At 41.3% G+C, this 20,737-nt stretch overlaps 4 protein-coding genes across 4 annotated transcripts; 2 read left to right on the top strand and 2 right to left on the bottom strand.

The window, feature by feature from the left end:
• Window positions 1–149: 149 nt before the first annotated feature.
• ykt6 (YKT6 v-SNARE homolog (S. cerevisiae)) lies at window positions 150–2,297 on the bottom strand. Its single transcript, XM_068738705.1, has 7 exons — window positions 2,194–2,297; window positions 1,633–1,715; window positions 1,111–1,211; window positions 927–1,031; window positions 707–772; window positions 338–439; window positions 150–241 (listed from the first exon to the last, which is right to left on the bottom strand). Exons 1-7 carry the CDS (start codon window positions 2,295–2,297, stop codon window positions 206–208), a joined length of 597 nt encoding a protein of 198 aa, XP_068594806.1. The 3' UTR covers window positions 150–205.
• A 2,377-nt stretch (window positions 2,298–4,674) lies between these two features.
• gck (glucokinase (hexokinase 4)) lies at window positions 4,675–8,899 on the top strand. Its single transcript, XM_068738670.1, has 10 exons — window positions 4,675–4,845; window positions 5,539–5,701; window positions 5,815–5,969; window positions 6,399–6,518; window positions 6,634–6,729; window positions 6,825–6,924; window positions 7,118–7,301; window positions 7,977–8,132; window positions 8,324–8,557; window positions 8,755–8,899. Exons 1-10 carry the CDS (start codon window positions 4,765–4,767, stop codon window positions 8,897–8,899), a joined length of 1,434 nt encoding a protein of 477 aa, XP_068594771.1. The 5' UTR covers window positions 4,675–4,764.
• A 1,842-nt stretch (window positions 8,900–10,741) lies between these two features.
• On the top strand, window positions 10,742–11,956 carry myl7 (myosin, light chain 7, regulatory). Its single transcript, XM_068738834.1, has 6 exons — window positions 10,742–10,846; window positions 11,180–11,255; window positions 11,363–11,467; window positions 11,538–11,616; window positions 11,711–11,759; window positions 11,852–11,956. Exons 1-6 carry the CDS (start codon window positions 10,811–10,813, stop codon window positions 11,954–11,956), a joined length of 450 nt encoding a protein of 149 aa, XP_068594935.1. The 5' UTR covers window positions 10,742–10,810.
• A 1,335-nt stretch (window positions 11,957–13,291) lies between these two features.
• On the bottom strand, window positions 13,292–18,656 carry agpat9l (1-acylglycerol-3-phosphate O-acyltransferase 9, like). Its single transcript, XM_068738669.1, has 13 exons — window positions 18,513–18,656; window positions 18,361–18,427; window positions 16,885–17,033; window positions 16,655–16,800; window positions 16,384–16,458; window positions 16,206–16,295; window positions 15,869–15,962; window positions 15,657–15,772; window positions 15,240–15,295; window positions 14,917–15,002; window positions 14,688–14,816; window positions 14,501–14,580; window positions 13,292–14,213 (listed from the first exon to the last, which is right to left on the bottom strand). Exons 1-13 carry the CDS (start codon window positions 18,654–18,656, stop codon window positions 14,102–14,104), a joined length of 1,344 nt encoding a protein of 447 aa, XP_068594770.1. The 3' UTR covers window positions 13,292–14,101.
• Window positions 18,657–20,737: the final 2,081 nt, after the last annotated feature.

Here is a 20,737-nt window from a genome sequence, read left to right on the forward strand (position 1 = left end):
AACCCCATCACTCCTTCAGCCCCCCCCCCCCCCCCCATCAGCCAGTCCAGAAAAGGTCACACGCCGATGGGCCACCACCACATCCCGGATTAGACAGAAGCCGTTCCGTCCTTTGTAGCGAGATGCGGTGGCCGGTACATGATGAGAGTTGTAGGAAAAGCAGAAAGGCAGAGAGAGGCATGTCCAAGAGGACAAGGCAGTGACATCACATAATTCCACAGCAGGAGTTCTGCTTCCGTGCCTGCAGGATTAACAGAAACAGACATGCGCGCAGTCAGACATATGAAAACAATGAGTGGCGAGTGGAGCGTTGAGAAGGGGCGGGGCCAGCTCTTACAGTCTTGTAGAAGGCTTTGGACTGGGCTCCGAGGTGCTCTGACTTTGACACAAGATCATCCAGTTTTTCTCCTCTCTCCAGGAGACTTTCCATGGTGTTGTGCTTTAAAAACAGTGGCCATGTAAAGACTTTGACTTGACAAGAACTCTTGAAATGGGATGCACTGTTTCACACATGTAGACCAATAATACGATCAGTAAAGTCAAAGCACTGATAAAGACTGCTGTGTGGATTCTATTCCACATTATAGTTTAAAGCAAGCTTTGCATATCATGTTCTGGTATAATAAAAAAGAAAAGCTCTTTTTAATTTGCTGCTACTTGATCCTCCAGTGAAAACCCAATGTCTGAGGTCAGGGAAGTATTTTACCAAAATGATCTTGGTCTCATCCAGCTCTGCTTGCACTTTGGTCATTGCATCTGCTTCCTTGGGATTCTGAGAAACAAAACAGAAGTCAGGTACACCACCTCCGTATTCTCAACACGAGGAAGGAATTCAGAAACATGCTCAGCATTCGACCACACAACAAATTCCAGAGTTTCATTTTCATCGTTGCATTCACGTCAGACCTTCACACAACAAATCTGACCTGGTATTTATTGAGGTGAATATCCAGGGCTTTGTAGTTAATGGTTTCTGGACTACCCGAGGGCCAGTCTTTACTGTCCACCTGCTTGCAGAACTCATCTAATACCTAAAACACACAGAAGTAAACGAGTCATTTCAGCTGACTGCCGTATACTTGTGTCTTCATTCACACGTTTTGTACACACCTTGTCGAGCAATGTGAAACAGACTCTTTGTGGGTATTCAGAATCGGCAATAACAACTGCACCCAGGTTGTCATTTCTTACATACACATGACAGAGGTACTCTGCAAGAAAAGACAAACCAAATATGATATTTATCAAACAAGAAGTACAATGCAGAATCTTCTCTACTCGTGTTTCAGGTGAATCCAAACCAGCTGGAGAAATTTGGCGAGAAGTTCAACAGTAAAACGGATGAATTTTCACTTCAGCTTTAGCAACAAATTGTTTTGTTTTTTTTAACTGTGTCATGACACCTCTATTTTAATATTTTTTGTTCTTTAATGCAGAGTAAAAAAGGTTGTTTAGGCGATACAAGAGATCTAAGTGCAGAGCATCACTGCCACTATAATCTAGACCAATAGCAGAAAAGACTAATAAAATTAATATCTCCAAATCCGAGTCAAACTACGTAAAAAGTGGAAATCAAGTTCAACGTTCATTCTCCAATTATGCTGAACTCGCTTTTTTTTTTTTTTCATTTACCTTGTTCTTTTACAGAGGCACGGCTTCCTTGTGATGTCCGTTCAACAATTAAGGCACTGGTGAAGGTCATGAATTCTTGAACACTAAACACACAAAGAGAATATTGCTACTGCTGGAGTAAGAACATTACAGTAAGACGGTAGCACTCACACTAAACCTTTCATCAAGCCCAGATTCACGCACACACAGGCACGTCTTAAAAAGTATTTAACAGCACAAGGGCTGCAGATGTGATAAACACGTCTATGTAAACATACTTATGAACATAAAATTCCACGGAGTTATGCCACAGACAGGCCCTAAACACAAATGCAGAGATCACAAAACAACGCTGCCAGTTACCAACACTCGGCATAATGAGTCAGCACTATTCTTAATGTTATATGAAGGAGCATCACATGGAGTTCGTGAATAATAAAATAAGAATATTGACACAATGGTTATTCCAGGGCTAGTTGCAGCACCACCAAGCCCCTCCCTGGAGCTAGTTGTCTACCCAGAATGTACAAACATACATTAAATTGTTAACTCGGCTCAGTCTGATCGGTTGCATAGACTCACCCGGGGCGCTGAAAGAACCCGAAGGTGGAGAGGTCATATGCCGCTTTCAGAAGGTTTGCTTTGGTCGCTCCTTTGTAGAAGACGCTGAGGCTGAAGAGCTTCATGCTGCCTCCGGATAGATTCTGGTCAGGCAGTCAGAGCGAATAAGAGCTCACAGTCCCGATGATTTAATTTGGAAGCTAACAGAAGCACAATCACATGAGAGCAGTATCCTTTATCCAGCTCAGCCAGCTAGCATACCATCTATCAATATTACAGCTAAAGAAACTTCAGAGAAGAATCAGCTGACAAACTGTTAGCTTATAGTAGTCACCTTATTATTAGCTCTAAAGCTATCCAACAATTTATGATTCTCATTTTAATTGATAGCTTAAAGCTGTCAGTAAGTAATACAGTTACTACAGCTTTAAAACTCATATACATTCTATGAATGTGCTAGCTACCGATGCTAACCAGTCGTTGCGAGGCCGCAGTTGACTTACCGTTCAAATCAGCTGTAAACTGACTGTTCCCAGTCAAAATAGGAGAATTCACCGATTATTCCACACAAAGAAATGTCGATATGTACAGCAGACAGCCAGCGATGTATTCAAGATATAGATAACGTTAATGAAAGTTAGCAATTCGCAGATTTGAAAGCAACCACCACGTCATGAGCGTTAAGGAGTCCTACTGGATAATGGCTCCGTTGGGAACAAATGCTATTGTCATAGTTCCGACTGAGCGGCAAAGTGTGCAAAAGCAGTCACACTTTTTTAGTTGGTTTATTAAAAAATAAAAATAAAATAAGCCGAAGTATGGAAACAATTTTTTTTGAGAGGGGTTTATTTTCTAGATTGAAACTTTAACAAAAATGCAGGATGTCACTAGATCTATGTGCTATTTATTAAATAAAGTAATTTTCATAACTTTTCAGAATTTATTTTTTGAACGAGACAGAAAATAACACAATTTCTGTAAAATAAACAATAATAATAATAATAATAATAATAATACTGTCACTACTAGATGGCCTTGTGAGTCTTCTAAGTTTTTTTCCCCATAACAAGACACACTCAATTGATGTTTTCCCAGTAATGTTGCTCCATTTAACAATTTTCTGGCCACTTTACTTAGTGGTAAGTGTTTTCCATGGCAGAAATGTGCCCTTACTGTAATCCATTTCCAAGGCAACATGGAAACTGCTAAGCCATTTGGTGTGTCTGTAGACAGCTCAGTTGTACCAAGGGAAGAACAAGATATTGAAGTGAAACCATCACTAAGAAGGTCAGCTACAAACTGGAGGTTAGCTTAATGCTTTTCTATTTTTTGTAACAATATAAGTATTTATTCATTTTAATTTAAACTGACTGTTGACTTTTGGCAAATCCATTTCAACGATATGGATTTTAACTGAACCTGCTAACCACAAGAAAAAAGACAAAACGTCCTTAAATGTCTAGAAGAAAGAAGAAAAATCCACATGCTATTTCTTTTAACTTGTCCCTTGCTTTCCTAAAGGTTCAGTATCACTGTTTAGCAGCTAGGCCTTGAAGAAATTACAGATGTGTTAATGTGTTGAGAGTCACCGCTAAACATTATGTAGAGCAAACATACATATAACCAAAGTCAAGCAGTATCCCATAAAAGGACAGCATGTTTTTTCAGGCTTCATGCATGGATGCTTAACAAAGAATAGCAGCTGAAACTTGGGAATCTCCCGAAATCCTGGCAAGAACGAGTGCACTTCCACTGCAGAGCACAGATGGTCGGAAGAACACTTTGGATTTAATCCTCATCGAAACACGATGGATAAGGTAAAGAACAAGAAAGTTGTACTTCAGACTGATTGCACTGATGAATTAGGTTTAAATCTTGTGCTATGTATGGATCTCTTCCATTTACATTTTAAAAGTGATGTGCATGAATTTCACTAAATAATATAATTAACAACATGATAATATTACAACATTAATAAGGTATGGCTAAAGCAAGGCAAGCAGATCAATTAAATGAACTTAAACTAATCTTACAAGTAAGCAGATTAAAAGTTGAGTTCCTACACACAGGGCAAATCCAAAAAGTCTGAATGTTTCTAAGGTTAATAAGAGTTAAATCATTATTATTATTAAATTCTGTCCAACGATATACACAAGAGCCTTATGTAGGAATTAGTTGTATTTTAAATATATGAATGAATATATTGAATACATGAATATATGGCGCAGATGTCCATTCAAATGATAGGTGTGATCAAATTTACATCCATGCAGGGACTCGTTGTAGAAATTTAATCGTGTAGATTTCTGGCTCTGTTTCTTCATTTTTTTTTTGTAGTACAGAAATGTAATGTGTGTGTGAGTTTGTGTGTGTATGTGGGAGGGTGAAAAGTGTGTTTGTTCGAGCCCCAATGACCAGATGGGGTGATATCAAGGAAGGGGTGGGCTGGTCCACTTCACCTGAGCATAAAAACAGCAGACACTCTCATTCAGTGGCACTCACACATCATTGACTCTGCACACACAGGCAAGACACACACTTACCACACACCTAGAAACCCACAGAGAGGTTTGTTTCGTTAAACCTGCAAAGATGCCATGCGTCAGCTCTCCTCTCGACCAGGCGGTGAAGATGCCGTGTAGCTACAGCTGTGTGGCTGACGAAATCCTCATGGTAAGATTCAATTATCTGTCTGTTGAGACTTTCAATTACCTTTAGATTTAAATAGCTTATTTTGTTGACTTTATGTGTTTTGTTTAAAAAAACAACAGACAGAAATCCTTTTCCTGTCTCAGAAGAAAGTCTGGTGGAAAGCTTGACGTAGCTATTTTATTGTAGATTCAAACAGACTCAACAAACTCTTCCGTGAAGCAGGTGATGTTGTGGGGGGGTGAAACTGGATTCTTTAGAGACAGTGATGGAGAGAAGGATGCTTCAGAAACTTTACGAAGCATCCTGGACAACACCACCCGCCCCCTCCATCAGCTCCTGGTACAACAAAGGAGCACTCGGACAATGAGACTGAAACCACCAGCCTCAAAAACTGAACGCCGTAGAAAGTCCTTAAATTAAAATATACAATGCATCATTGTAACCTTCTATTGTTTTTGTAATTGCTTTTTACATTTTTAATATTATACTGTTATATTTCTATTAATAATTCTGATTCTGATTCTGACACTACACCTCCGAGTTTTGTTTTTTTCTCTTCTTTTTTTCACCACACTTGTCTTCTCTCTGATTCTCCCTTTTGCTGCTCTTCAAATTCAATTGTTGTTCACTTATCTTTTACAAAATAATTGCTTGCAAGCATAGTGCCATTCATTGCAAAGGGTTCCTTTCAGCTCCTCTCCTCTCTCATTGCAGGTAGAACATATCTTGTCAGAGTTTCAACTCAGCACGGAAGAACTTAAAGAAATCATGAAGCGGATGCAGTGTGAGATGGAAAAAGGACTGCGTTTAGAGACACACAACGAGGCCAGCATCAAAATGCTTCCAACTTATGTTTGTTCCACCCCTGAGGGATCAGGTAGATGCTTTTTCTTCGGTATTAACATCATTACTTTAACCGAGTAAAAAAGAAATATGTCAGAGAACAGTAAGACTAGTACAGGCACTCAGATATAGTTTGTGTTTGTACAGAGTTGGGTGATTTCCTGGCTCTGGATCTTGGGGGAACAAACGTCCGTGTGATGCTGGTAAAGGTGGGTGAAGATGAGGAGAGGAGCTGGAAGGTGGAGACCAAGAACCAGATGTACGACATTCCTGAAGATGCCATGACCGGCACGGCAGAAATGGTTAGTGACTTTTGTATTTACACAAAACGTCTCATACAGCTAAACTTATTTATCATGTCTAAAGCCAATAGTCCAACGATAGTTTGACTCTAATAATATAAATAATTGCTCTTGAAAACTTTGTGTTCAGTTTTTAAATCACATTGGTGTCATAGTTGTGCATGAAAAATTGTACGTCATGTAAGGTTTTCTTCAGGTTCTGAATAACAGCTTGAGATATGCATGTTAAAGTTGATGCCTGACTGAAAGAGCACAGTTTCAGCTACACATTGATTTAGTTGCAATCTGTAGAAATCATGTATGTTACATTAAAACAGTTTTTTACAGCATTGCTGTTAAAACTTTCCGGATTAGATTGTGTAAAAGACACACGTTCAGCTTTCTCTCTCTCTCTCTCTCTCTCTCTCCCCCCCCCCCCCCCCCCCACAGCTGTTTGACTACATAGCAGAGTGTATGTCAGACTTTTTAGATAAACATCACATCAAGCATAAGAAGCTTCCTCTGGGTTTCACCTTCTCCTTTCCTGTACGACACGAGGACATTGACAAGGTAGGGTGTTACACTTCTAAATACTACTAAAGTACTGTCACATTCACAAATGATTGCGGTACATAGTATCATAGCAGTGTCTTTACATCTGGGTGTTTCTCATTTCTTGAAACAGGGCATCCTGCTGAATTGGACCAAAGGGTTCAAGGCTTCTGGAGCCGAAGGGAACAACGTTGTGGGTTTACTCAGAGATGCTATCAAGAGACGAGGGGTGAGTTAATGCATTTTTATTTTAGTCACGATAAACCCAAGACTGATTTTCAGCACTTCTTATAGAATGAAGTTCGATTTGGTGTTATCATGCAGGATTTTGAGATGGATGTCGTTGCCATGGTGAATGACACAGTAGCCACCATGATCTCCTGCTACTATGAGGACCGCAGCTGTGAAGTGGGGATCATTGTTGGTAAGTATCTCCAACCACACAGGCTTGAATGTCCCTCGGCAGGCATGTCAAGAACAGTGAGAAAACACATTCAGTATACAATGAGAAAAAAACGAAACCTCAAGTCAACAAAAATAATATTTAAATAAAAGTAAAGGAACGAGAAACGATGAAATGGAAACCTCTGTGGTTTCCTTTGACTCCGTTTTACCAGGTACCGGCTGCAATGCTTGCTACATGGAGGAAATGAGGACCGTGGAGCTGGTAGAAGGGGAGGAGGGCCGGATGTGTGTGAACACAGAGTGGGGTGCGTTTGGAGACAACGGGGAGCTGGAGGAGTTCAGACTGGAGTACGACAGAGTGGTGGATGAAACCTCCATTAACCCTGGGCATCAGCTGTGAGTCAAAGCGAGCGTGCACTCCGAGCAAGCAGCCGAGCTCACGCATACGTTTCTTGTTTGTTCTCGCTGTACGTGCTCAACCTTTTTGGATACCCTTGTTCTTAAGTATACGTTCAAGCGTGATGCAATGCAGCATTAAAAAGTGCTGGGGTCGAGATATTCATGGGACGGAGCCTTTTAAAACATGCGGCACAGCTCTTCCCTCACTTGCTTTCTGTCTTGCTGTATTAATCATCCTGCTCTGGCGATACTCACCTGAGGCTCACCTGAGGCTCAACTGAGGTGTCGGTGTGGTTTCTAAGATACCTGCTGTTTTTCCTGAGGGGGGCGAGAGCCCTCATACGTCAGCGGCCGGTCAGTCGATGTGGGCATCAGATTAATGACCCCTCTTTTCTGCCTGCCGTTGTTCCGGTCGGCCTAATGGCTGTTTACCTTATGCACTGGCAGCCCTTTCACACAGGTGATCACTGAGGCCAGGCTCACTCACCCTCTTAACGTTGACGTTTGTGTCCTCATCCACTCTTGTCTGCTTCCTCAGACGTGTCGACCAACAGTGTTGTTCCTCGGCTTACCTAGCCTTCCCGTATCATTAAGTATTCCAGCACCCTTGGTGGAAATTATCTTCCAGCCCATAATTTCTCTCTTCTCTCTCTTTGTTCTCGCCTCCTGCAGTTACGAGAAGCTGATCGGTGGGAAGTACATGGGTGAGGTGGTCAGACTGGTTCTGGTGAAGCTGGTGAATGAAAGCCTGCTGCTAAACGGGGAAGCCTCAGAGCTGCTGAAGACACGAGGCAGCTTTGAGACACGCTACGTCTCACAGGTGGAGAGGTGAGCTGCAGTCGCCCACCTGCTCAAGACACAAACATTTCAATCAGATAAAAGATATAAGACATCGTGCATCGACATCGTAGACAATCCATGCATTTGCATAAGCGTGTACAGAAAGAAAATGCTGGCGTCTATTCGGCACCTAAAAGCTTCTGTTCATTTTCCTTCTCCCTTTTGCTATTTCCTTCCAGTGACACCGGGGACAGGAAACAGATCTATAACATTCTGTCTTCACTGGGTCATCTGCCATCAGAGCTGGACTGCGACATCGTGCGTCTCGTCTGCGAGACCGTTTCCACTCGCTCGGCTCACATGTGCGGCGCAGGGCTGGCTGGCGTGATCAACCTGATGCGGGAGCGACGCGGTCAGGAAGGCCTGGAGATCACAGTGGGAGTTGATGGATCCGTGTACAAGCTGCACCCATGGTGAGAATATGGACATATTTAGAATATCAGGTGTTTAAATGCAAAATTTTCTTTATAATCCCCCCATGGCAAATTAAAATATCAGCGTCACTGAGTAATCAGCAGCAATTAACGGCCATCAAGTAGCACTACTGGGACAGATGGGGATTAGATTTATTCTGTGCACTAAACAGACTGGTTTTCTCTCTGTCTCTCAGTTTCCGTGAAAGGTTCCACAAAATCGTGTGGGACCTGGCGCCGCATTGCGAGATCACCTTCATCCAGTCGGAGGAGGGCAGCGGTCGTGGCGCTGCTCTTATCTCGGCGGTGGCTTGTAAAATGGCTTGTATGCTGACACAATGAGGGATCATCTGTCTGAGTCTGAGGACAGTGATGACGTCATCGGCAGCTTTTCAGGCTGTTGGGTGTGTGGATAGTCAGGGTGGGAATATGTACAGAAAAGAAAGCAGCAACGTGTATTATAGACTGTGTTTGGTAGTGTTAATCAAATTGTCGCTACTTTAATGTTTTGTAACTTTAAGATGCAGATTTCAGAGATGGACTAGCCCATTTAAAAAATGGAAGCTGTATAATAGATGCTGCTGCGTTGCAGTACCAGTGTGAACTGGTTGTTTTTATAAATTATATTTTAAGCTATGGCATAATCAAAGTTATTTCTTTTCTGCGTTTGTTATCATTGTTTGTGTGCAGTGAATTCTATCCCTGATATTGTACATTTAAATTTTATGTTTCCAACCATGTGAGTGTTAGCCAGTAAGTTGTGGGTCTCTTATGTGCCTGTGAAATGTAATAGACATGAATAAAAAACTGTAAATAAAAGTAAATAAAATCTATAAAATATGCTTCTTTCTTTCTTAACTGCCAGATAAGGCTTTGATTTAATGTCACAGCTAAAATGTCTTATCAAGCTATTTACTTGTCAGATCTTAAAATATTAACACTAATGTAATACATTTCATTTAATGTAAAAAACCATTGAGACTACAAAGAAACTGAAGCTACATTAATATAAATGTTATAGTAATAAAGTAACAGGTGTTAAATATGATTACATTATCTTCTATTCTGTTAGATGATAATTAGAATAAGAATTTTAAAAGATGAAGAAAAAGCCTCTGGTCATGTTTCAGCCACTCTAGCAGGGGCAATAGTTTAGGGTCACAAAAAGATTAGTATTGATCTACAACTGTTTTCAACATTCACTCACTTGACCAAACTCTGAGACAAACAATTCAAAAGTTTGTCTCAGGGGTTCATAATTACATTCTCACTAATAATCCATGGTATCTTTTTGATTACGTTTTAGTTTTAAAAGATGTTACCTTACACATTTTAAGAAAATACTATCTTGATTCAATAATAATTGTTTTATGATATGATAATTCCTGATAATTCTTAATGATTAGATTGTTATTTTTTTATTACTATTGGTCTCAGGTGAAATCATACCCAATTGAAATTGATTTTAAGAAGAATCTTTGTGAAATAAAACCAGAAAACCTCAATGTTTTCCAAAAAAAAAAATGAAAATGAAAAGAAAAGCATGCTCTACTTACATCTCTTACTTGTTGGAAAATCTATGACGTGTACAATAAATCAGACTTTAGACTGCGGGTTATCATGACACATGGTGGTTGCTAAAGTCTTAGTATAGTAGTGTATATTAAACAAACTAAAGTTTCCTCTGGATATTGTGGATTTGACCTTTGAGGAGTAACATCAGAGGTCATTTTCTCCTGCCTCCTCTCACTCCCTCTCGGTTTCTCATATCTCCTTTTTTCCAGCCCAGAGGAATCCTTGCTGCTTCACCTCTTATCAGGGCCCTTCAGCGCCATGCAGACAGCAGCCATGGCCATGTAAGGGGCTGAGCTGCCCAGCACAGGCTATTACAGGAGGGTAGAAGATAACGTGGGCCAGACATAAAACCCTCCCCAGCATCACCCCTCGGTGGGAGTCTTCGTACGATCACTCAGACATGGTAAGCCAGTAAATCTAACAAACTGCTCAGTCAGTGATTTTTGAAAAAGATAACATAGGAAATGTCAGATTCATAGTATTCTGTATTATATATGGTTTTATGCTGCATGGAATGTATTTTGGAGTAATTCTGACTGATTTAGTCCAAAAACATCCGATTGCAGTAAAGAAAATATCAGATTGTGCACTGACTGTTTGTGATCTTCCCAGGCAAGTAAAAAGGCTTCCAATAAGAGACAGAGAGGAGCACAGAAGTCATGCTCCAATGTCTTTTCCATGTTTGAACAGTCTCAGATACAGGAGTTCAAAGAGGTATAGAAACAGTCTCCTCCTGCACAGCCACAGCTCAAATCTACAAAACAACCTGGGATTTTTTTCCTTCCTTATTTGCAAAAAAATTCATTAATAACGAAGATGAATAATAAAACAATTTAAAGTGCATGCTTACATCTGGTTAAGGACATGAAATCATTTTGACTGTGCAGAATGAAATAGTTTTTCCTAATATTTCTATTGCCGTAATACAGCATTTTAGCTGCACTTGTGATAACATGGAATTAAAAAAAAGCTCAAGTAATTAAAAAATGTGTATATTTCATATTCTATTTAAAATCTGTTATCATTGTTATGGTTTATAATTTACAGGCTTTTGGCTGCATTGACCAAGACAGAGATGGAGTTATAAAAAAGCAGGACCTGAAGGAGACCTATGGACAGCTGGGTATTTCATTTACTTCAATTCAGTTGGGAAATTCAAAATAGGCTCTGTTGATTATGATGACAATGACTACGATGATATGTGTGTGTGTGTCTGTTTGTTGGTACCAGGAAAACTTAATGTCAATGATGAGGAGCTGGATGGAATGCTGAATGAGGGGAAGGGTCCCATCAACTTCACCGTGTTCCTGTCTCTGTTTGGGGAGAAGCTCAATGGTGAGACACTTCTGCAGCTGCTCAGAACAGTCGGCTAACGTTTTAAAGACAATTCTTTGTTTCCCTCCAGGTACTGACCCTGAAGACACCATACTTGCTGCCTTCAAACTTTTTGACCCCAATGCAACAGGCTTTGTTAATAAGGATGAGTAAGACATTAATTAAATAGATTCATTACTGGCTGTAATGTTACAGTTATTATTTGTCCTCTCCAATGACACCGTTTATATCTTGTTTCTCCAGGTTTAGACGATTGCTAATGAATCAGGCCGATAAATTCACAGCAGAGGAGGTTTGCGTTTTCCATTTTCATGTCGACTAACTCGCAAACTATTCTTGTTGCCAATTGTCAGGGACATTTTTCATTATTTTCTCGATCTCTAGGTGGATCAGGCCTTTGCTCTCGCTCCCATTGACCCTACTGGCAACATCGACTACAAGTCGCTCTGCTATATTATCACTCATGGGGACGAGAAGGAGGAATCCTAACAAGGACTGTCCCGTCATCTTAACACGCTGATAACAGTTTGACACTGGCCAATGTTTGGGAAATGCTGGTTAAAATCCTGCTGCTCTGTTGGTGCTGAAAATGCATTCATTTGTTCATTTCCTGTTGAGAATAAACTGGTCTGCTCTTAAAAAGCTTCTTTATTGAAAACAAATGCTAATTTTCTTCAGCAAGATGATAAAGAGTAACAACTTTGATTTAAACAATTAAAATATATACACCGTATCAAAAACAGAATCAATTTACTTATATATAATGTACTATATTTATAGATAGAGCAAGAGAGCTAAATATGTGGCTACAGTGGCTTCCATTGGGATACAATCAGAAAGACTTCACTGCTGTTCTTTCTTTTGGGGGGCTGTCACCATGGATACAACAACAAACACCCGCACAAACGTTACAGTCATGCTTTCCTGCTCACACAGCAAACGGCCGGTCACCAAGAGAAGGAGGAATTTCTGAAATCTGTCATCCTATGGGCAGAGATGCCGATTGCATCTGGAGCTGCAGGCCGGGTGGAAGCAGGAGCAGATCCCCACACAACATGGACACCGGATGGACTCAAGAGGAAGACCAAAGCCTCAAGGAACTGTGACTCCTATCTACAACGGTAGGTTAGAGAACTGAAAAGTAACCGATGCGCATTTAAACTTTTATTTAATGAGATTCACTAAAGGAGAAGCATCAGGATTAAGGACTCAGATGGATTGTGGTGCATTCTCTTGTTTAGCTAATTAAACTGCAGCCACACAAGAAATACAAGAAACCAAACATATTGGAAACATATTCTAAGGAAGTCACGAGACATACGGAGTCAAGTAAATAATGGACTGAGCCAGAGCTGCTTTTGAATGTGTAAGCCATACCGAACATAATTTATTTTTCAACTCATGACACTTTATTGGCTTTTATTGCCAGGAGATAAAAAAAAAAAAAAGAGCTTAAACATTGGCTGTCAGTCAACAGCGACCTGATTGTCATTTAACCTCAGTGGGAGACACCGATGTGAGACACTGACTAGCCATAATGTCTCCCGAAGAATAGACAGGAAGCCCCTCTTTAAAGACAGCTCCAGCGCACTGACTCCAGTCTTCCTATTTTCAGATATCAGGAGCAGCAAAAGAGAAACACAACCCATTTACTGCAGGCAAGTACTGTCATCTGAACCAATTGTGTCTGAAAGCCTTGAAACCAATGTGAAGACGAGTCTGCTTTCGCACAGGACAACACAAACCCGATGGAGGAGAAAGACGGTGAGATCACCGATCATTTTCAAATGACAGACATACTGCTACATTCAGGAGCTGCTTTGATTTTATCTTTTATTTGCTTTCAGAAACCAAAGAGACAAACCCACGGGAAAATAGCAGCAGTCAGGAGGACCCCACTCCAGGAAAGACATGCTGTGGAGCGAGATCCAAGAAGTCTTTGTTGTGTGCTCTCCTGTAATGGTGTCACAGCTTGTGTGGAACGTTTTAGTGCCCCGGTTCAGTTTGATCAATCACTCATTCATTAAGTGCCAAATTCTTGTCTTTGAAAACCTAAAGCTACGCGCCTCAGTATGAAATTCATTGTTTTAGGAGTTGTTGTCGGCAGTATAAATATAAAACATATCAACATTCATTTAATGAGAAAAATAGTATTTTTGCTATACAACTGGCACGTTGGGAATTGTGTTTCTATAACTGTATAATGACCTGACCCGAAATTATTTTGTGTTTTAGTAAGCTCAGTTAACACATGCTTACCGTTTCCTGCTTGGATTTTAAATATTATAGGCGCCGCTCTTTCTTGGAGGCGGATCTTTTGTGCCGTCACGTTTCTACAGTAGCTCAGAATAGACAAATCCAACACATTTACATGTAGTGACCACTGTGGGGGGGGGGGGGGTTAAGTAATCAGATGGTTTTAATCCCCTAGTTAATACCACAACATCCATACACAATCAACCTTAAATATTCACCCACAACACAACAGCAGCAGTAAAAAATTAGACCTCAGCTTCTCAATATTGCCTTTCTGTGAATCCGTGATGCACCGTGATGAAGCCCATGGCAGTGAGACGTCCTTTTTCTATTCATCTTCTCCCGAGACAGAATCGTGGGGAGCGGTGGTCGGGCGTCTCAGTCGCTGCTGCTGCCGTCGTCGTCGTCTCCCACCACCATGCTGCTATACTGCTTCTGCTGTTGCTCTCTAAACAAGTCTTTCACCTTTGCTCTCTTCAGGCCTCCATCCCTGCAGAGACAGGCAGGGAGTGACAGGAGGAACTGAAGGCAGTACCAATCGTTTAACCATCAGCTTCACAATGTTAATGAATAGAACTGTCAAAATAAAAAAAGACCTCATTTTTCGGTGTCTTGTTAGAATTCCCTTTAACGATTGCATGTGGAATAAAGAATGTCAGAAATGACAGCTTATGAAATGCGCGGCGCTTTCTTGAGGGACGCAACAAAAGCATTTTTCCAGGTAAAATGACAAAGAAAATACTTCAATCCAAATAATCAACAGATGCTGAATCTTACCACTGCAGATCCACCAGCCCCCCCTGGTGAGCGATGGCGGACTTCACTCTGTTGGCGAATTGGACAGCGTCTTCTCCCTTCTGCCATTGTTGAATAAAACCATTCAGGTTACCACAACGCGTAGCAGAAAGGGGCGGGTAGCACCCGTGGGCTTTATACATGCATGTGCTTTACATGTCATACTCACCTGCTGGTGCATGGCTGGCAGGTACCAGACATTGCAAACAAGGGCCCAGCTGGTCATCATCCTCAGCAGGTAATTGACCATGCTGTACTTGGAGCTGTTCCAGAAGGCGTCCCCAAACTTTGGGTCATACTAAGAAAGCGTATAGACGTTGCACTTTAAAATAAAGATGCAGAAAAAAAAAAAGGCTGAATGAACGATGGAGCCCGATTGGCAGACACTAGTGACGTACCTTAATGGCTACCGGGTATATTGTTGCTCCGATTTCAAAGCTTCCCTTTTTAAACATCATGACAGATGTGTTATTAATACAGGTACCTGTGGAAACGGGAACAAAACTGAAGGCGTCTGGTTCTGTCTGAAGCCACACGATACAACAGGTGATCCGTCGCCAGTCAGGGATCAGGGGTCACAGGCCACCAGATGCTCAACAACTCTCACTGAGTTTCCTCTTTGATCGTACACACACACGCACACACACACACACACACACACACACACACACACAAAACCAGCATGGCTAAAGCAAGTCGAGCTCTCCACAGTCACACTTACCCTCTGGAAATATCAATATCGGAAGCTTTGTCTTGTCATTCACATGATCCGTCAACCTGGACGCAACACAAAGGGGTAATGAAAACCATTTCCTGGCTGTATACACATCTACATGTTGGAGCTTTGGACCTTTGAAGAGCTTTTACCCCATATTTGGGTAACGTATATCAAACACCTGGGACGGTTGTCTGGAGTGCGAATGTGATATTATGAAATACTGGAATCCAAACTGTATCCAGTTACTGCTTAGCAGCAACTTTCCAAAACACATCAGTTCTTGTTTGGAGAACAAGAGACACAGAAACTGTGGAAAATCCTTTCAGAGCAGCCACAGTGACAAACTACAGGCTGGAAAACAGGCAAAGACAAGTTTGAGCAGACTTGAAAAGCGTTGGCGTTAAAGAGTGAACGGCTGACCGTCTGGTCACTAGGTGGCGATCTTTCATCTCTGCTCGCTCGAACCAAACATGAGGGCAGGACCTGACCATCGCTCTCTGGATGACCCCCATCAAGCCCCCGTGAATCTGGCCCACCTGACAAACACATCATGATAATAAAAATTAGAGCGCTTCTCAATTAAGCATGAAAATAAAAGTAGAAATGAAAAATAGAAAAAGCTGCCTCTGTACCATCGCATAACATCCATCATTGCAGAGAATCACGATATCTATAGGCGAGGTGTGATTGGCGACACAGATTCCTCCTTTTCTGGGCTTATTTTCCCTGTTGTTGTGAGGGGAAGTCATGAAGTTAGAAGTCAGACAGTCGACATTACAAAGCGTCAAATTCAAAAATGTTGCCCAGATCATGTAAAAACATTTTTTGATTTACAGACATCTGGAATATCTTCTGGGAGTTCACATTTTAGGTACTTGCACAACTTGGACAAGCTACTCCAGATTGTACTGGATATAGCAGGTCCAATGTCCAGCTTTCATTCCGAGTCTGATGAGCAGCCGATCGTACCAGTTGTGATAGCGGATGGTGGCCGAGAGTCCTCGAGCACAGATCCTGTAGCAAATCACATGGACCCATTCACTGAGCCATAACTTCATCCTAAAAACACAAATCAGAGAGCAGATGAAAATGGAGAGGGAACCATTTCTGTGAGACTATAATTAGGATGGTTCTTCTTCATAATCACCTCCAGTTAGGAAGCAATCCTACAGCAGATGTGCCAATGACCAACCAGGTAAGGCCAATGAAGGCCAATGTTAACCTGGAGAAAGGGGAGCACATGCAATCAGATGCTATACATACTTCTTCTTCTATTGGCAGAGGTCTCCTTCTCCATCTCACCGCGTCCTTTACATGGAGTTATTATATCTACAATCGTAAACAAGTAGTTCTAGAACTCAACCCACTGCATTTTGACACTACTTCAGGCTAAAGGTCAACGCTGCACTTGCATGTACCTGAGAGGGGCGAGGATGCAGTATCTCACCAAGATTCCAAGGCCGTAGACCAGAGTCAGCTTCAGGCTGATGTACTGGAAATCATTGCTGGTGCGAGTCAGCAAGTTCCAGGACACCAGTTCCTCTGAGGTGAACCGCTGGGTCACCTAAAGGAAAGAACCAGTGACATAAAAAGGTCACGCAGCATCTAAACAGAGAAGCAGCCATTTCTATTTTCATTAAAAATGCACCTCATCTTCTACAATGCTTTCGATTCCTCTCCTGGAGAAGTAGAAACAATCGCTGAATGTAAAGCCACCGCCCACTCGTGGTTTGGGGCTACTTCGTCTGAGCTCCTCTAACTCTTTCTCCATAGAGCCATCCTCCCTCTTGATGAGACCTAAGACACACACACACAAATTATTTCGGTTTTAATCTGGATAATAAATCAGCCTTGTCTTATCTTTACGAAACGAGAGCTGGTGAAGTTAAATGATCAGCCCTGTTTATCAGTTTGTCTGCAGCATATTGTAAAACGCTGTCAATGTATTCTCATGAGATTCTGAGTGGGGCCAAGGAAGAGCCGATTCGAGTCGAGGCATATCTCTGAACAGATCAAAATGATGGATCACTTTTTCCACTTTCAAAGCAATGTTGCCACATAAAGCCTTTTCTCTCCACAACATTTGACCTATATCATGAAAAAGAATCATTTAATTCTATTTCATCACCCAAAACCGGCAATTCCTGATGTTCCGCCACGACACAAATGGGATCCGCATCCTGATTATAGTCGAGGTGCAGGAGATCAAAGGTCATTTAGCAATGTTCTGCAAAAAGGCATTGCATTTTGCACTTAGAAAGAATTAAAGAATTTATATAAATGATCTATTGCAACCCCAAGGCACCAAATCCCCCCCAAAAACTGTTGCTCATCACTCCACCATCTCTCTCCACATTTGAATGTCTATAGGCCCTTTGTCTGTGTGAGGTCTGGCCGATATGGGTGTAATATATACTAGAGTGTAAAAACAAGTTCGCCACGGGGCATGAATTAAGAATAATAAATCGTTGCCTTCTTTTTAGCTGCACCAAAGTCAGAGCTCTGTGGCTGCAAAACAAGATGAAAAGGCTCATTCTCTCAGGTGATGATAGACTAATGAGAATATAATGTATTTTTGATGGATCGCCCTAAATTATTTATGTGGGATCTTTAATCTTCTTAAGGGCAGCGGGGATTTTCCCCAAGAATATAAAATAAAATGTGTCAACAATCCACCTAAAATACGACCTGCGCTGTTCTTAGAGTCGTAGACTCTGAAGGTTGCACTGTTTGACATCTAACACTTTCCACCAAGCATGTCTCGGAACAGTTAGTTGACCTCAACCCAGTCTCCACATTATCTTAATCAGTGAACAAAGTCCAAAACACAACCTGGGCTCAATATCCTGTCCAACTTTCAAATCAGCAGCTGCTGAATTTCTGTTTGAGATGCACATTCATCTCTTGTATTCATCATTATCATTAAATCCTGCTTTTTCAAAATAAAAGGATTAAAACTTGACATGCAACGTTGCAGTGATGTCACAAGTGCACAGCTGACTGAATCGCCCTTCCAAGCCATCATTGCGACATGCTCAGACTTTCACAACAGAGGAAACGACAGAGACGACTCTTTACAGTTCCCTCACTACATCTGTGAAAACAGACATAGTTTTCTTCTTACCATTAGATGGTGAGCCTTTGAATGTTCCTTCATTTGTAACGGCCTTCTGCAGCTTCAGCGTGGCCCACTGCGGAAGAGCAGGACAGATACGACACTTCACATCCGGCAGTCACATCTACCAAGTTCAGACGCTCGTATAAAGACAACAGCACCTCTAAGGTCTTGACCAGAATGGTCATGTAGGTCTCAGAAATGCCCAGCGAGAAGCCAAACATGGCTGGAATCATGATCAGGCTGACAATGAGGTACAGCCATATCCTTAGTGTCCAAAGCATGCTTGCCCAGAAATCCTCCATCTCCACCCGAGATGTGTGCAGCAGCAGCCCCCGTGGCTTAGATGAGGTGCAGTCCTGTTTGTGGGGAAATGTTTATTTCCTGTCATTTTATTTTTAAATGTCAAACAATCCCATCAGCACAAATAAATGTCAACAATGACAAGGGGAGTAAAAAAAAAGAATACTTTATTCAGTCCAAATTACACTTAGCAGAAAGTAACACCCTGATAGACTGCGTGTACAGACGCAGCGACTATCATTATTATCGCGTGCACCTAGTTCAACGTAATCAAGCCCATAATTAACACATGTCAGCCCTCTTTCATATTTTACACTGCAGTGTTGGGTAAAAACTGCATTGGTTCCGAGTCGTACAACCACAAACAGCCTTATTTCCGAGTTGCTCGAGCTCCTCTTACCTGTAAAACTTGAGCCCATGTATTTTCTTGCAGGAGTAACGAAAGGACTGAGCGAGAGTATAAAGAAGCGAACACGCCCCATTGCAGACCAAAGTTCACGGAACAGCGCTCAACAGCGCCCCGTGTGGACAAACAGGGAATAGGCAGTCCACGCGGATCAAACAGAGATTCAGATATTCAGCAAAGGACATGAAACGCAAAAGTTTAATCCGATTAAAATCATCCCATGCAGATTTGCTGTGGTCACTATAAGTGTCTATGATTTTTGCTATGATCTGCTTAAAATGTAGTGTTTTCATGTTTAGCACCCCCCCCCCCCCCCCCCCCCCCACACACACACACACACACACTTGTAGCAAGTATCATGAAAATCCATCAAGTATAGTCTATGTGTGACGAACAAAAATATAATTAAAGACTTGTTTTGCAATTGGGGAAATAAATAAATAAATCCCAACTCTGCCAATTTATCCAGATCCCCTGAGTTCCACAATGATAATGAAGGTTAAAATATAAAATTAAAATATAACAGAATCCCTGAATACATCCCCTTTTATCTGACTCTGTTCTTATCATATGACCCACCCAGGAAAATCCATTGAATCATTTTTTTGTGTGTGTAATCCTGCTAACCTATGACAGTGGCGTTATGATTAGATGTTTTGATTAAAAAAATAAAAAAATATTTATATAGAGATAATTTGTCAACATCAGATTATGATTTTGTTTTTGTATTAATTTTCAGTTTATTTTATTTGAAACTGAGAGTATCGATCACATGCCCAGCAGCTAATGTTAAAAAATATGACAGAGAGACATGGTGCTCAGCAGAATGCAGGCTATCCCTTATGAAGATTGTGTGTCTCTCTCTCTCTCTCTCTCTCTCATCACAAAAGGTGCTCATTATTTTTCCATGCTCAGACCACTCACAGTCTGTTGCACATTACTGTAACTGGGGACTTCAGGGGGTCAGTTTGGGTTATGTCTGTGCAGGGATTGCTAAGAGGGTGATTCATTCTGTGACTGAAACAAATCCAGAGTGCTTTCTAAATCACAACAGATACTGAGCAAAGATGCAGAGAAGATCACGACAGTAACGCCCTGCAGGAACACATTATTGTTCAACCAAAAACCTATACAAACATTGATTTAAAAGCTGAGCGATAAAGCTGCACATGAATCATACTGCCCAGCCCAGAACCGATCAGAACCCAAACAGCATTTGTCTGCAGTGTGAGGCTGTGTAGCTCCAGTAGGACAGTGCTGGTGTCTTAATCAGATGCTTTTTAAATCTTAAAGCTTAACCCAGGCTCATGTTGTATCACTGCAAGATGATTTTACTGTGTATACCTGGGAGATTGGATGGATATGGAGAGAGAGAGAGAGAGATGGATAGATGGATAGATAGATTGATAGATGATAGATGGATAGATGGATAGATAGATAGCTAGATTGATAGATGATAGATGGATAGATGGATAGATGGATAGATGGATAGATAGATAGATAGATAGATAGATTGATAGATGATAGATGGATAGATAGATAGATAGATTGATAGATGATAGATGATAGATGGATAGATAGATAGATAGATGGATAGATGGATAGATGGATGATGGATGGATGACAGAATCCTCCATGATCCACGTCACCTGCTCAGGTGTCTGTGGGAGAGGCGCG

This window comes from Brachionichthys hirsutus, chromosome 4 (genome assembly GCF_040956055.1).
Source record: "Brachionichthys hirsutus isolate HB-005 chromosome 4, CSIRO-AGI_Bhir_v1, whole genome shotgun sequence".
Classification (NCBI taxonomy): Eukaryota; Metazoa; Chordata; class Actinopteri; order Lophiiformes; family Brachionichthyidae; genus Brachionichthys; species Brachionichthys hirsutus.